The sequence below is a fragment of the Phodopus roborovskii genome, unplaced genomic scaffold (genome assembly GCF_943737965.1).
Source record: "Phodopus roborovskii unplaced genomic scaffold, PHOROB, whole genome shotgun sequence".
Lineage (NCBI taxonomy): Eukaryota > Metazoa > Chordata > Mammalia > Rodentia > Cricetidae > Phodopus > Phodopus roborovskii.
This window is the reverse complement of record NW_026126418.1, coordinates 28459699-28475393: the sequence shown is the minus strand read 5'-3', so window position 1 is coordinate 28475393 and position 15695 is coordinate 28459699. Positions and strand designations below refer to the sequence as shown.

Here is a 15695-nt window from a genome sequence, read left to right as displayed (position 1 = left end):
GGGCTCACAGGAGGCAGAAGGGAGGGGCCAGCAGGAGTTGGAAGGATTGCTGTCCACCAAACATGAGAGCCATCCATGTGTGACAAGCATAGGTTGTATACAGGGTTGTGAGCTGCTGCCTCCCAGTCTCAAGCAAATAGCTCTTGTCACCAGCCTGACTGGGAACCATGCAAAGAATTCTGAGAGCCTCAATTGTATCCTAAACTGACACAGAAAAAAAGCCGTCAGCGTGGCCAGAAGCAGTTTCACAGAAAGCCATCCTAAAATAAATGTAAGCATCTCATAGACAGGCTCAATAATAAAGTCTATCCCAGTGCACAACTTTAATTACCATGCTCATTTGTAACATTTCCTCCAACCTTTCTAATGAATAAAACATTGCCACTAGCAAAAAAAATAAGGAGGGACTTGTTTTACTCTTACTAAGGCTAAAGTTTAATATAATACCCAATGTTACTATTCCAACAATTTTTAAAGCCGAAATCCACTTGAATAGTAACTATTCTTCATTTCTATCCAAATGCCTTTTATCATCTGTCCTCATAACAGCTACTTCCACTCCTCCTAAGGCAAAGGTGTTTTAACTCCAGTCCTGACATCTTCCTCCCTCCCTGCAGTGTGGGCCTGTAGCAGTGCCAGCAAATCCTTCTAGCAGGCTCTGTCACTCTGGGCTAGGTTATGAATAAGAACCGAGTTCAAGTTCTGTTTCACAGCTGATGGGCCTCATGCAAACGAGGATGGGAGGTGCTGTCTAATTTGATGTACAGCTTTGCAAACCCTACTCTGCTCTGAGCATACTCTCAGAGACCCTGTGACCCTCTCTGCTCTCGAAGAAAATTCCCTTAGGGAAAGAATAACAAGGGTAGCCTTGCCTGAAGCCACTTTTGATTCCCAGAGACATTTCCACGCAGTACTGACACTGGCATCCCACTTGTCAGGAATACTCAAGGATAAGCATGGGCACTTAGCAAATTTAAGGGAGCCTTCGAGAATTTGCTCCTTTTCAACTATATTCATCTCACAGAAGCAGTATATACTATAAGTCAACCAATTATAAAGGCAAAAGTTATCCGTAGAAGTTCAATGTTTTGCCTGCAGCCTGAACTAAACTCTGTGTACCATTGTAGAAGATGAAGTTCACCCCCAAGGTCCTGGGGCAGTGACGTGAAGAGTAAATGAGGTAACTGGTATGTTATCCTTCCCATAATGACCCCTAGCTATTTTACCCACCTCTTTGCTATGGGAGCCGTCCCCTCCTCCTCGGGACCCATCATCTGGGTGACAGTCCTGCACACAGCCCAGAGGCCTCACTACACTGTGCCCTCCACTGGCTTCAGTGAGCCTGCCCTGCCACGCTTCACTCTCACTGTTCTAAGATGGAGCTCTTTCTGCCTTTTTCAGGGTTGTTTGGGGCCTTTTCCCTCAAAAGATCCCAAGTGAGCTTCGTCGTATTTCTTATCAGGACGAGATCTTAAAGATACAAATGCAAAAACACTTACAAGATGTGCTTATCAAAGTAGGCCATATTCACCCAGACTCAAATCAATAATTTGTTCTCTCTCTCTCTCTCTCTCTCTCTCTCTCTCTCTCTCTCTCTCTCTCTCTGTCTGTCTCTCTCTCTCTCTCCCTCTCTCTCCAAAAGCATTCCCAAAGTTTGACTGGATTTTACCTACTTACCCCCCCTTCAAGTTACTTTAAGTAGTAAGCAAACACAGCTTCATGAAAACTAAGACAGGTGTCTGCTATGTCTACAGTTGAACTGCAGAGAATCACTTGGACACTATCTCCATCCTCAACAGTAGTGTCCAGGCTAATACAATGTTCTGTGCATGCAGAAACCAGTAAAGGGATGATCTGACACCGCCTTAGAGCATAGATCAAAGCACATGCAGGCTTGTCAGGGTATCTCATGAGTGGACTTTACACAATCAAAAATATCAACCTTTATTTTAATGTGTTAAAATTACTACAGGCTTATCAAGAAAGAGCAGAAATTGCTTCTTATTAAACACAGTATTTGAAATTGAGAACTAATATTTTTGAAGCTGCAACAGTATTTCATGAGGATGTTGCCCGTTTTAAATACTGAATAAGATCTTCTCTCTCACTCTTCTTTTTGATACCAGCAAAGATCATTTTAGTACCAGGGATGAATTTCTTTGGGTTCTCCAAATATTCCATCAAAGTTTCTTCTGTCCAGACAATACCTATAAAGTTGAAAATAAGTATTAAGTCTTTGTAGTTACTTTTTAGGGCTTACCATCTGTATGACCCACATATGTGAACAAAAGGGTTACCACCTCACTCAGTGGGAAAACTGTTTAGCTAATAATGTAGAGCTTGGAGTACAAGAAAATTCCAGAAATAGAGTCTATTTCTGTTTCTCTGTAAGAATCCAATAGTCACATACTGATAAAGACCACTATAAGTCAATGAACAACTACCCCAGATATGTTGTGCCTACACAGTGCCTCGTGCTGCTGAAATTGCAGCATACCTTCTACAGAAGATCTCAGATATCATGTAATCTAAGCCAGTCTTCCCCTTTGAAAGTGGGCAAAATGATGGCCCACAGAATACTTGCTCTGACATGACAAGCTGCCTGAATTCAAGAACGTGTGACTACTTAGTAGAGAGATGGCTCACTGGGTGAAACAACCATGAAGACTTGACAACCTGAGTTCAATTCCCAGAGCACAGAACAAGGAGAAAACCAATTCCCCTAAGTTATCCTCTGACCTCCACATGTAAATTGTGACATGTATGTGCCTGCTCGAGTATGCGCGCGTACACACACACACACAAACACTGTTGTAGAAATCTGTGATTCAGAAATCCAATTTCAGGATGACAGAAAAAGTTGTCCTCTTCTCCTTGTAAAACCAATGAAAAGGACACAGTGACCTGACTTCTGGGTGAGGGTGTGCCCAGAAGTGTGACCAGCATCTGATACTCCACCTGTGAAGTACTACCCCGACTGGACCACATCAACAACTTCACCTCCAAAAGAAAAGCCAAAAAGGACAGGCCTGCCCAGGGACATCATAGACCAATGACCGACACCAGCAAACAAGCAGCCAAGATGGTGTTCACACTCTCTACTCTGTCTGCTCTGTTTGCTTCAACATTCATCTTTCATTTAATACCTGCTGTTGACCCAGTAAGCCAGCTCTCTCCATGCTCTGCTCCTGTCCCGATCTAGTCTTCCCACACTGTTTACTTTCTCGGTTTCCTTTCTCAAACAACACAGGCAGGCCTTCTCCCCCCACTTCGTCTCAGCTCCCTAACTCAGGGAATGTCTGACATCATTTGGTTTCATTTCTTTGCAGTCAACTGCTTCCTGGTCCCCTTCTTTGCTTCTAATGTTCCTTCATCAACATAGGTTTCCCACCTCTACTTTTTATCTAATGACCCAGTACTAAATACCCTGAGATAATCTGTTTGCTTTCTTCCCCCCCCCCTTCTACTAAGAGTGTCTAATATCTCAGTGCACACAGTACAACCAGTGGCTCTTTGCTTCCCCAAATCGTTGATGCTAAGAGGTCGTATTTTTCTATTTAATTCTTACTATACTTTCAGAGCAGGTGTACCTTTCGATAGAGGTGTTTTGCTGACTTTCTAGCTAGGACTCCAGTTACTCGAGACTGACAAATAGTACCTCATGAACTGAAAATACTTTTTATGTACAAAAAAGGAAACAACGGACTGACTGGGCAGCACACAGCTCTGCAGTAATTTTAATTTCATTTCAATTCAAATATGGTTTATAATTAGACTAAAAGAAGGCCTTTGTTTCAAAAAGTATAAGGTTTTTTTTTTTTTTGTGTTTTTTTTTTTTGTTTTTTTTTTTTTTTTTTTTTGGAGGGTTACTGATCTCCCAAACTTCTGAAATCCCCACAATCTTGTGATGTCCAATGAGTCATTAGGACTGTTCACAGGACTCAGGGAAGCAGTGCACCAAGAATTACTATAAAGGCCATGTGTCAGGGCAGGGTCTAAGAGACACGCAAGGCAAGGGCTGGAGGCCCCCAAAGTGCACAGCTTCCAGGCAATGTTTTTGAAGACTCAGGACCTTCTCAATCTGCCAGGACTTTGGTGTGTAAGGAGCTTCCAATGGGGATTTCAGTACATAAGCATGATTGACAGACTCACAATAACATGCCAGAACTGTTTCAGAACCTCAATCCCCATTCTGTCTCCAGAAGTACACCTGATATCCCTGAGCAGGAGGTACAATTATCTAATCATATGATTGGTCCTTCCAGCATGGCCCAGCCCCTATCTAGAAATGCTCTAGGAGTCCCACCATCACCTAGGAGTGGAGACATCACATCAGCAAGAGTCAGGTCCTGGTCCCTGGGACTAACCATGACAACAAAGACAATCCTTTCACTTAGGAAATTCCAAGGTTTTATAGATTCTGTAACAAAAACCCATACAATACCTACTCACCAGCAATTTTATACATCCTGAATACTATAATAGTACAGGCCTGACTCAAAGTCCTGAGATTTCCCCTCAGGACTTATATAGTGAAAGGAAAGGACCTACCCCTGCAAGCTGCCTATGATCCCCACATGTACACAATGTGGATATTGGAACCAGGAGCTGGAGCTGTAAGAATATTTGATGTGCTGAACTAAGTATATTTATATATGTGTGTGTCTTTTCTAGCTGTTTTTAATCTCAATTCTAAAATGCTTTCTCACTTTACTGTCTAATTCCCTTCTACCAACAAACAACAAATAAATTATCAAATATATTTTCAAACTTTAAATCTCCAACCTTGGTAAGAATCACTACTACAAATGCAATCACTACAGCTATCATGTCATTAAAATATTTTCTTTTTAGACTTAATTTATGCTTTCTCAAAATGAATACAACATGTAAAATTTACATAAAATACAGTCTGCATGGGCAAAAACCAAAGACTGCTTATTCTCCTTATTGAAAGGTTAACAAGTTATCTAAGGCCAGTTCTTGAGGCAAAAATCAGTATTTCAATAAACAGAAACACAGCAGTCTATTTCCAATGAAATAAGTCAAGCAAACATTTCAACAACAAACCATGCACAGTCTTTTCTGCAACAAAATCTTCGAGCACCCATAGCTTCTGGCCTTTACCTTTGTTCTTGTTCGCATCCGTGTAAGAAAATCCTGGTGCTTGTCCTGTCTTCCGGCCAAAAAGGCCCCAGAGATTTGGACCTGTCTTGTGTTTTCCACCTTTCTCCACTGTGTGGCACTGAGCACATTTCTGAACGAAGATCTTCTTGCCTGTTTCAGCATCTCCCATTTTGTTCTGCAGTGAGAGCTTAAATCACAGAGCATAAAAATACCAGATTTTCAAACCTAGAAAACAAAAAACAAAAAACAAAAAAATCTGGGAGGGTGAAGGATCCCAATACTTTGATTGAAGTGAATGTTAATAATATTAAGCAAAAACATAACATTTAATGTACATGTGCTTTAATGTCTGGATGCTCGAAAACACAGATGTACTACAGAATCCAACTTTACAGACACTTAATCATCTTGTTAATCAGACTTTTGCTGTTGCTTTGGTCACACTAGTTAGTCCTGGCTGTCCTGGAACTCTCTATGTAGACCAGGCTGGCCTCAGACTCACAGTGTTTCACCTGCATCTGTTTCCAGGATTAAAGGTATGTGTCATCACACCCACCTAATCGGACTTATTTTAAATTTTTAGTCATAGCTTCTTCATAAACTCAACTATTGATATAAACCTGGTTTTACCTCAGCCTTCAAACAATTACATTAATTTAAATACATATGCAAAAATAATGTGAAACATGGATATCCCTTAACTTAAAAAAATGGAACAAACATGATAGGTAAACATCATGTTGTTTACACTCATCATGGCAGACATGCACAGGAGACTAAAATCATACACAAAAAAAGTGAGACCCCTGTATGATACATGTAAAATTACTTTTGTACTTACTTTACACTCTTATTTGTAAACCAATCTACCAGATTAGACCAAATGTTACCTGAAAGTAATAAAAAATAACATTACTGAGTTCAGGCCTCATTGGTACATAATTAATATTAATGTGGCATAAAACATAAGGTGTTAAGTGGGAAAGGTCTTGTCTAGTGAGAGATACAAACAAAATTCTGAACAAAGGTGCTTCAGCTACCACCAGAAATTTCATTGGACAACCAAATAAATACTTCCTAATTACATGAATCCAAAATGACATGAAAAGTAAAATAATTACAACATCATAAATTGAACTCTGAAGTCTGGGGATGGCTCAGCAGGTAAAGTGAGTTGAGTCCCTGACATTACCACCCAGGCGTGCCTTTAATCCTGCTCCCATGAAAATGGAAACAGGCACATCTTGAGTGCTTGGCAAGCCAGCCCAGAAAGCAGGGTTCTGGGCTTAAGTGAAAGAGCCTGTCTCTACCAGTAAGATGGAGAAATGATTGAGGAAGACATCCCAACACCATCCTCTGGCCTCCATTTATGCCTGCACAAACGAGCTCAACACCACACATACATACCACACACACACACACACACACACACACACAGAGCACACTGACATGATAACGACTGGTCCACCTGGGCTGTGTTTCCCTACACTTTGCAGTCTGTGAAGAATGAGAACAAGAGAGTTCATGATTAAGACAGATTTAAACAACAAATTATTATTAATAAAATCATGAGATTTTATTTTTACTTATTTCATTTGCATCAATATGACACTTGAAAAAGACAGTGATGAATAATGAAAGTCATCACATAAAAGTGATAGAAAAGCTTTTTCCTCACTTTTAAAATCTGATCAGAAACCAATAACTATTATTAATTCACATCAAAAAAAGAAGGCAATTTAGTGTGCAGCCTTCAAAACCCACAATTCAGTACTCAGTCATTAGGTGTGAGAGAAATCAAGACAAGAAAACTTACTTTATGGAAGAGAAGGTGACAAAATTCAAGCAATGTTCAAAACACTGCATTTAATTTCTACATGTATCTGTTGTTAATTATTCAAATATTTACAAAACACAGTGTGTCTTTGATTAAAACCATAAAGGAGGTAAATCCCTCCACAAAAGGAAATATATGTCAATTTGTAAAATATATACATTGTAACTATAAAGTCTGTATCTTGAAGATCAAAATACCATTAAAGTACTGGCCAGAGTATCTATTCCTGAACTCCTATCAGGCAGATTGATTTTGCCAAGTAAATGTTACTAGCAACTCAGGAAACTTAAGCTATAGAGTTCACATCAAAGGCATTTGCCAAAAACACCTATGTTCAGTGTTCAAACCACCAGTGTTAGTTACATCATAACTTTTGCTGTCACTGCCTTTAATCATAGAAGAGTATTGCTAGGGCAGACACTGATGGCCCTGTTCCAGGCAAAATAAAACCCATAGATTCAGCAACGGCAGCAAGGAAACGGATTTGTCATGGCACTAGTTGATATACTACTGACATTTACTTATTTGTTGCTGTCTTTTGTTTGTTCCAGAGACAGTCTCCTTTTTATGTGGTCTCAGAGTCACTGTGTAGCTTGCCTGGCTGGCTGTGAACTCATCAATCCTCCTGCCTCAGCTTTCCCAGTGCTGAGGTTACAGGCCCACATGACCAGCTGGCTTTTACCAGTACTTCTCGTGTAAGAGGAGACAGGCAAAGGTGTGAGGTGTGCTATGAGACTGACTCCTCATCTGAGTCTAAAGTCATCTCAGTATTAGTAAACCACAAGGCTTGGAAACATTGGTGTGTCGTTAACTCACTGGATCTTAGCAACAGCTCTGTGAGACAGGTACCACTCATGTACTCCTGCACACCAAAAAACAAGGCACATGGAAATTGACCTGTTTCGGGTCATAAGTGATGAGGAGTGGAGAGAAATAAAGGGATGGAGCCATGTTAAATCCCTAATCCTACTAGTCTGACTCCCTTTGAGTGCTTTGTTGAATACAGTAACTAAAACACTGTGTTTACTTTTGTCCCCAGATAAGTACTTAAATGTTGGGTGATGTCAACCTCTTCAGGGCAGGCCTCGTGTTCAGTGGTTGATCAACATATATTGGACTCCAGTTTTTCTGTGTGTGTGCTTTCATTGGGTTTGGTGTGGGATATTGTTGTTGGTATTGTTTGTTTTGTTTTTTCTTTTGGGGTGGTGTTTTATTTTCTTGGTTTGGGAGTTGTTACATTGGGCTTTTGTTTCTGTTTTGAGGTAGAATAAAAGTTGGGTGAGTAGAGGGGGGAGGGGATCCGGAAGGACTTGAAGGAGGCAAAGAATATGATCAAATTATATTTAAATTTTGTTTTATTTGGTTCTTCAAGACAGGATTTCTCTGTGTAGCCCTAGCTGTCCTGGAACTCACTCTGTAGACTGGCTAGCCTTGAACTCAGAGACCTGCCGCCCAAGTGCTGAGAACAAACACATTCACCACCACCTGGCTACAAATGTTTTAAATAATAAAACTATAATAAAAAAAGATCAGAGGGAATAGCATTTTGTTGTTTATTTGGGCCTTTGTGTTTGTTTGTTTTATATTTTAATGATACTGAGGATAAAACCTAGGGCCTCACTCACACTAGGGAAGCCCTCTGTCACTTTTTAGCCCTGAAATAGGTTTTAATACTGCTATATACTGTAGATTGCATCTAACTTTTCATGAACAGAAGGGCAATGTGAGAACTATTAAGGCACCAATAAACCGCACTTAAATTTTTACAAAGTCGAAATAATTCAAATGATGAAGGCGGGAAGGGAAGCTCACTAGAATATTTTAAGGGCAAATAGAAAACAGATACAAAAAAAAAAAAAAAATACGGAACAGAATTTCCCATGTGGTTGTGTAAGGTGGGGCGAGGTAAGGAGACTGAGCAAATCTCTCTACCAGTGAATGACAGTGACTGTGACACCATTGGCGGGAACATGAATTCAGCTTCCCAAATGCCCAGCCCTCCACGTCGATGGCAACCTCTAGCCAACATTAGTGGAAAGCTTTACCTAGCCGTCCTTCCCACCCGGGTATCAGAAGCACGAAGACAGTCTGATCAACAACACACTGCTTTGGGCCTGGGGACCGTTGAACGCTCCTCTCTGGGTACATTGTTGCATCTTCCCACAATCAGGGCTCACAGGGCAAAACTGCCCAGCCCACTCTCTTCCAAACACCCAGCACCTACCACAATCACAGCAGCCTTGCCCTGTGCCACCCTTGGTCCCCTGATGCAGAGAGGCCAAGATCTCAGGTGGCAGCCTGACTCCTCCTACAGGCTGGATCCAGCACCAGCTGCAGGCCAGCTCCATCCTCGCTGCTTATTGGCTGTAAGATCCCGCGGGAATCCCAACTCTCGCAGAGGCGGGAAGTCCTTCAGATCCAACTGTCCCTGGCCTGATTTTGTTGTAGTTGGCTACAAACAAATCACCATAACTGTAAGCAAAATATTATGACAACTAAACTAAAAGTGCAAATATTGAACATTGCATTCCCAACTTTTCATGAGTTACAAATCTGGCTGTGGTCAGAGGTTAAAATACAACAAACTCGAATTATTAAAGCATAAATTCAATATGATGACATACTCCTATACACTTACCCTCAAGAGACTGAGGCAGGAGCATCACCATGAGTTCTAGGTCAGCTTTTGAGACCTTGTCTCAAAAAAGCACTAAGAAAAGCATTGCCAATAAACTATGTGAAAATTCAATAATACAGGAACTGACAGCCAGTTTGCAAGATGCTAATTGCCAAGAGTAGTCTAGAGAAGAAACTGAAATAGACAAAAAGGTCCTGGAAAAGCAAATGAAGGTGACAGAGAAGGAAGGGCTGAGATAATGGGCAGTAGGATTAGAAGAAAGGCAAGATAATCAATGCAGTGTTTAGAAAGACTGCCTTATCTGTGTTCACACAATCATCAGTGAGCCATGAGTGATGGGGCTGAGGCAGAAAAGGAAGAATACCAAAATAATTTTCTAAAGTCATTGAGTAATCAAAGTTCTTGGACATATAATACTAAGAACTATGTGCATTAGATTGAATACAAGTACTACAATATTTTTTTGCTTCCTAGAGAAGAAGTGTCCAACAGACTGCTTCTGATCACTGGAAATTATGTCTGATTAGACCGAGGAACTCAGTCTGCAACTATTTCAATCATTCCTAATTATGAACAATTGTATTTTAATCTAAATAGCCACAATCACCAAATTATTGAATGAAACCTGTGAGTTTTGCCCTCCAGTCACACACTTTAAAGATGCCATCTAATTGAATCAAAAGGGCTGTGGAAAAAAGAGGAGTCAGGAGTAAACAGTCTCAAACTGAAAGGCATGCAAACTGAAGGAGTCTACCATTTCTTGAGTGTGTGCACCACAGGCTAAGCTAAGGGTTTATATTCACTATCTTTAGCTAATAACTTACCCATGGAGCAAATGGAGGCTTTAGAGCATATTCGTACAAGACAGTCTAAAAATTGTCACTTGTCATGAATAAATATCAGTGATAAAGATTTCCTAGAAAATTTTCATATAGTGTAAATGGTTTAACATAAACTTTGAAGAGTATTATATCAACCAAGTAAGGTTTATTGCACTTAAAGTGTGAGGTATTCTGGGAAGCTGATAAAATGTATTATTTTCTCTTTGCATTTCAAAAACAAGTCACAATATTATACAATATTACCTCTCTGTGGTCTATCTTTCCTTTTTCATGAGTAAATCTAAGGTCTTTCAAATGCTAATCAGATTGTGCAATGGAGCTACTACATTCTCAGCTCCTGATCTCTCATTTTATAAAAAGAAATCTCCAGGATTTAGAATAAGCAATGTCAAAGGACAGCTAGAACACATAACTACAGTCTATATATTTTAAAGTCTTGGAAAAATGTAATCTGCAGATTCCCAGCATACTGTTTACTGTAAAAAAAGCTAGTACTTCTGACCCCAAATACTTAAAATGTTTTAGCTACAAGTAGTTCATGTTCAAAGATGTTTTGAACAAATGTTTTCAACATTTGAACAAAATGTTTTTTAACAGATTTTTGAAATTTGATAGTTCCTTCCTGTCTGGCATGAGGTGAGTAGCCACATAGTCCCATAATTTCCTGCCTCACCACAGGCCTAGAATATTCAAGGAATCCAGAAACTGTAAGTTAAAAAGAAATCTTTCCTCTATTAGGGTCTGACAGGGTTTTGTCACAGCAATGAAATGTCTGTCTAACACAGAAAATGAGTACCAGAGAAAGGGGGTTAATGCTGTGATTAAATCTAATGAAATGATTCTTAAACCTTTGGAATTGGTTTGTGGAAGAACTATGGAGAAGGCTAGAGAAACCCTAGAATTCTGTAAGCAGAACTTAATGGGGAATCCTGTGGAAGTTCAGAAGACCATAATGCCAATAAAAATGTGGACAGTAAAAACTATGTTCAAAATACTTCAGGTGGGAATGAGGTTTCTATAGGGAATGTAATATAAAGCTTTCATGTTACGTTCTGACAGTTTGTCTACATATTGTCCATTTCATGAGACTCTGAGTGCAGCTGAATTTAAAAGTAATGGCTAAAGGATGTGGAGCAATGACTTTGCAGTTAAGAGCACTGGCTACTCTCCCAGGGACTCAGGTTAGAGTCTCAACACCCATGTGAAAGTTAACAACTGTTAACTCCAGTTTCCAGGGGGAACTGATGCCCTCTTCTGGCCTCCAAGAGCACTGCATGCAGCTGGTGCACAAATAAATATGCAGGCAAAGTAGCAAAGCACATAAAATAAATAAATCTCATTTTAAAACGTAAGTAATGGCTTAAATAATTTGTCAGAGAAAATGTCAAGCAGTGGGGCATTCTTACTGAGGCAGCCAGAATACTGGCTGCTTTTAGCCAGGTTTACAGTGAGAATCAGAGGCAAAAAACTCAGGCTAGAATGACTGAAAAACTTAGCCATTTGCTAAGAAAAGCCTGGGTGCGGCTGAGGCTAAAAAGTATGATTTCTGAAGAGCTTAGTGACAATTTCCTTTTAAAGCCAAATGCTTTGTATTGCAAACAACAATACGATACAGAGGAAAGATGCCTTAAGGTTCTCAACCTCCCTACAGTTTCTCATATTATGGTGACCCACAGCAATATAATGTTGCTACTGTTATGAATCATAATGCAAGCATCAGTGTTTTCTGATGATCTTTAGGTGACTCCTGTGAAAAGGCCATTCAACGCCAAAGGGATCTTGACCCACAGGTTGAGAACCATTGCCTTAAGGTCATTTCTAGAATTAACCAGATCCTCTCTAGTGTTTTCCTAGGGTGGGGTGGGGTGGGGGTGGGTTGGTATGGAGAATGGAGTACCTTCAATGGGCCATGCTTATAGCATGTGACCTTGGAAGTTATTTCTATAGGATTCTTTTCAGCCTGCTCAGCTTCCCAGGCCCGACCTAGCTACCATTTCAGCTGAGGGCAGAGCTTGGCAGCAGCCACACAATACTTGTTTCTCAAGCATGCTAAATGTTAAACTTTGAGAGATGGTGGAGGCTTCCAACCCAGCTTTCCGATGAAAACCAGAGAGAACAGTCAGCATGTGACAGGTCAGCAAGGCTTGCAGGAAGTTCTGAGAGGGTGATGAATGAAGCAAGGAGGGAGAGAGGGAGGGGGGGCAGAAAACATAAAGGAATTTCCAAGACAGAGATGCTAGGAAAACCATGAAAAGCGCGTATAGTCAACAGAGCTAGCCCAAGAGAAGCCATGAAGGTTACAAATAACGGGATTGACTAGGACCTTAGGGACTTGCCTTACACAGTTTTGAACATTTGTCCCGTTGCTTTAGGTCTCATTTTAGCCCCATCCTCCCTTTCTAAGTCCCACCCCTTTCTATGACGTAAATGTTTACTTCATGCCAATAGATATTTAACGTCTCTAATTTTATTTTATTTTATAGGTGTTCGCAGCTAGTTTTTCCTTAAATTTTTAAAAAGTATTATATGTTTGCTTTGAGCCTAAGACTCACTGTATATCCCTGCTGGCCTTGAACTTGCAGTCTTCCTGCCTCTGTCTCCCAGGTGCTGGGACTGCAGGTGCATACTGTAGAGCCAGCTTTGAATTTGGGCAATGTTAAGAGCTGTGAAGAGATGCTTAGACATGAATTTTGGAGTTAGTAACTTTGGAGACTACTGGACATGAGTTAATACATTTTGCATTATGAAATGGCCTTGAGCCTTTGGGTGCAAGGAGGGGACTGCTGTGTTTTGAATGTGAAATGTCATCCCACAGATTCATGTACTGAATACTCGTCACTATCTGGGGAAAACTTTGAGAAGCAGAGCCTAGCTGGGGAGTAGGTCATTAAGGACATGCCTGCCTTTCAAGACTGTGCCTGGGTCCCCTTTCCCTGCTCCCAAGAGGAGAGAAGCCTATGGCACATGTTTTTCCTGTCACGTTGTTCTGCCTTACACCAGCCCCAAATCAGCAAAGCCAACAAAACATTCTAAAGAAATCTATTAGAATGACTCTTTTCTCCCCCCCCCCAAAAAAAAAAACAAAAAACAAAAAACAAGATTGATCTGTTATGATGTCATTACTGATAGGCGAAGTGCTCTAAATTGAGTGTGATGACTCTCATGTCACCTGAGTCCCCCTGAATGAACTACCTGAATTTTCTACCTCACTTTAACCTTGCCTTTGAGGACAAGATAGGGTTAGAAGTCTCTCTTCAGGGAGCTAGAAGAAACTGCTAGGCTCTAAGATGAGAGAAAGAGTACAATTTCTAACTTCATCTTTAAGCCACCTGTATGCTCAGAGAAACACTCCAGTGCCGTGGCATTTGGCAACTGACATAAGATGCCCAGAATAAACCACAATAAGAGAAAAAAGATCTCCACTTCTTCCTAGAGAAGATGGGAATATTCCTCCCATTTATACAGTTACCCCTCATCCAGGCCTGGTGTTTGCAGGCCTGTTATCATCACCACTCATGATGCTCAAACTTCAACGTGAGTGGAAGGCCAGCCTGGATCACCTAGTTGAGACTGTGTCTCAAAACAAATAGTTTAAAATGGAGATGTATCTCTGTGGTAAGCCTAGAGTAAACAGAGCCCTACATTCAATCCCCAATACTGAAAACCAAAAATAAAAACAAAAACCGACCCCTCCCCCATACCTTTTCCTCTTTATCTACAACACCCTGATCCACATGAGTTGAAAGGTTCATATGCAAGTCTGCTCCCCACTTCTTTACATATTGAGAAAAAAAAAATGTTTCTTTCCTGCTCAGCTGGTGCTTAATCTTGTTATTTGTTCCACAATTCGAAGAAGGAAAAACAATCCTGTTTAGTGTGTGTGGGGTGGGGGAGACAGGGAAAATATGATGAACATACTAAAAATAGACTTAAAAGAACCATTCAAATGAGTGAATTTAGGATCACAGCTCAATATTTTGTTAAATAAATAAATCACAAGAAAGAAATATTTTTATATTTTAGTAGTGTAAACATACGCTTCTTACTTTACTCAAATATATGACATTTCTTACCTTTGGGTGATAAGGAAAATGATTTTCCTATAACATCCCGTGCTTTACGAAGTAATACAAGCTTTAAAATGTGTGGGTAACAACCAGTATTCTTTATTTTACAGCCATTGCAGTTAAGAAGATGTTCCCACTAGATGGCACTGGTGTGCAAACTGTCTTGCTCATAATCTTTGCACTTCCTCACATCAATAAAGTGATTCCATTCTTTTCACTTGCCTCCACTGGTCCTAAGACAAGGGAAAGTGGAAAGATATGACAAGTCGCTTCCTGTTCTTTCTAAGCAGCAGGCAAACAGACCAACCCCTTTGCAAATACAGATCACAATGCAAGGAGAAGTGATTGTAGCCCCTCTGTCAAATTCATTGTAACCATCCACAATTCCTGACTCTTAGAGACCACTGGCTATACAACATAGAAGTTGGTATGGGGGCTGGAGGGATGGCTCAGAGGTTAAGAGCACTAGCCGCTCTTCCAGAGATCATGAGTTCAATTCCCAGCAAGCACATGCCAGCAAGCACATGGTGGCTCACGACCATCTATAATGAGATCTGCAGGCTTGCAGGAAGAACACTGTATATGTAATAAATAAAAAATCTTTTTTAAAAAAAGTATCAACTAAAAATAAAGAAAGAAGAAGAAGTTGGTATGGGCACTGTATTAGAGGGAACTAGAAGATTGACGTCTCCTGTCTTTGTCATGTGCTATTTCATTTGGTCCTTGAACTGTTAGGTCTATATAATAAACACACAAGGCTAAACTGTTAACTTTGGGAAGAGAAGAAAGAGTGGCCATTTTGTTTGCTACTTTGTCTTTTATTTCTAGCACAGTGTTCAACAAGTAATTAAAAGCCAAAAACATTAGTTTCCAAGTGAGGCAGTATCCATCTATAACCCCAGCATTTGGGAAGCTGAAGCAAAGCTTTAAAGTGCAATACCAACTTGTGCTAGATAGTGAGCACCTGTGTCAAAATAATATTAAAGGGCTGGAGAGATGGCTCAGTGGTCAAGAGCACGGGTTGCTCTTCCAGAGGACACACATATGGCAGCTAACAAACATCTCTAAGTTCAGTTCCTGGGGATTCGATGCCCACTTCTGACCTCCACAGGTATTGTATACACTTGGTACACAGACATACATTCAGGAAAACCACTCATATACTTAAAATAAAATAAAAATAA

At 40.4% G+C, this 15695-nt stretch overlaps 1 protein-coding gene across 1 annotated transcript; it reads right to left on the bottom strand.

Moving 5' to 3' along the window:
* Positions 1 to 1966: 1966 nt before the first annotated feature.
* Positions 1967 to 6612, bottom strand: LOC127222385 (cytochrome c, testis-specific). Its single transcript, XM_051184427.1, has 3 exons — positions 6596 to 6612; positions 5128 to 5314; positions 1967 to 2207 (listed from the first exon to the last, which is right to left on the bottom strand). Exons 2-3 carry the CDS (start codon positions 5294 to 5296, stop codon positions 2059 to 2061), a joined length of 318 nt encoding a protein of 105 aa, XP_051040384.1. The 5' UTR covers positions 5297 to 5314; positions 6596 to 6612; the 3' UTR covers positions 1967 to 2058.
* Positions 6613 to 15695: the final 9083 nt, after the last annotated feature.

Coding starts and splice junctions, on each gene's coding strand:
- LOC127222385 (XM_051184427.1), bottom strand. CDS start 5,296: ATGGGAGATGCTGAAACAGGCAAGAAGATCTTCGTTCAGAAATGTGCT. Junction 2,208..5,127: donor GGATGCGAACAAGAACAAAG/GTAAAGGCCAGA, acceptor TCAACTTTATAG/GTATTGTCTGGACAGAAGAA.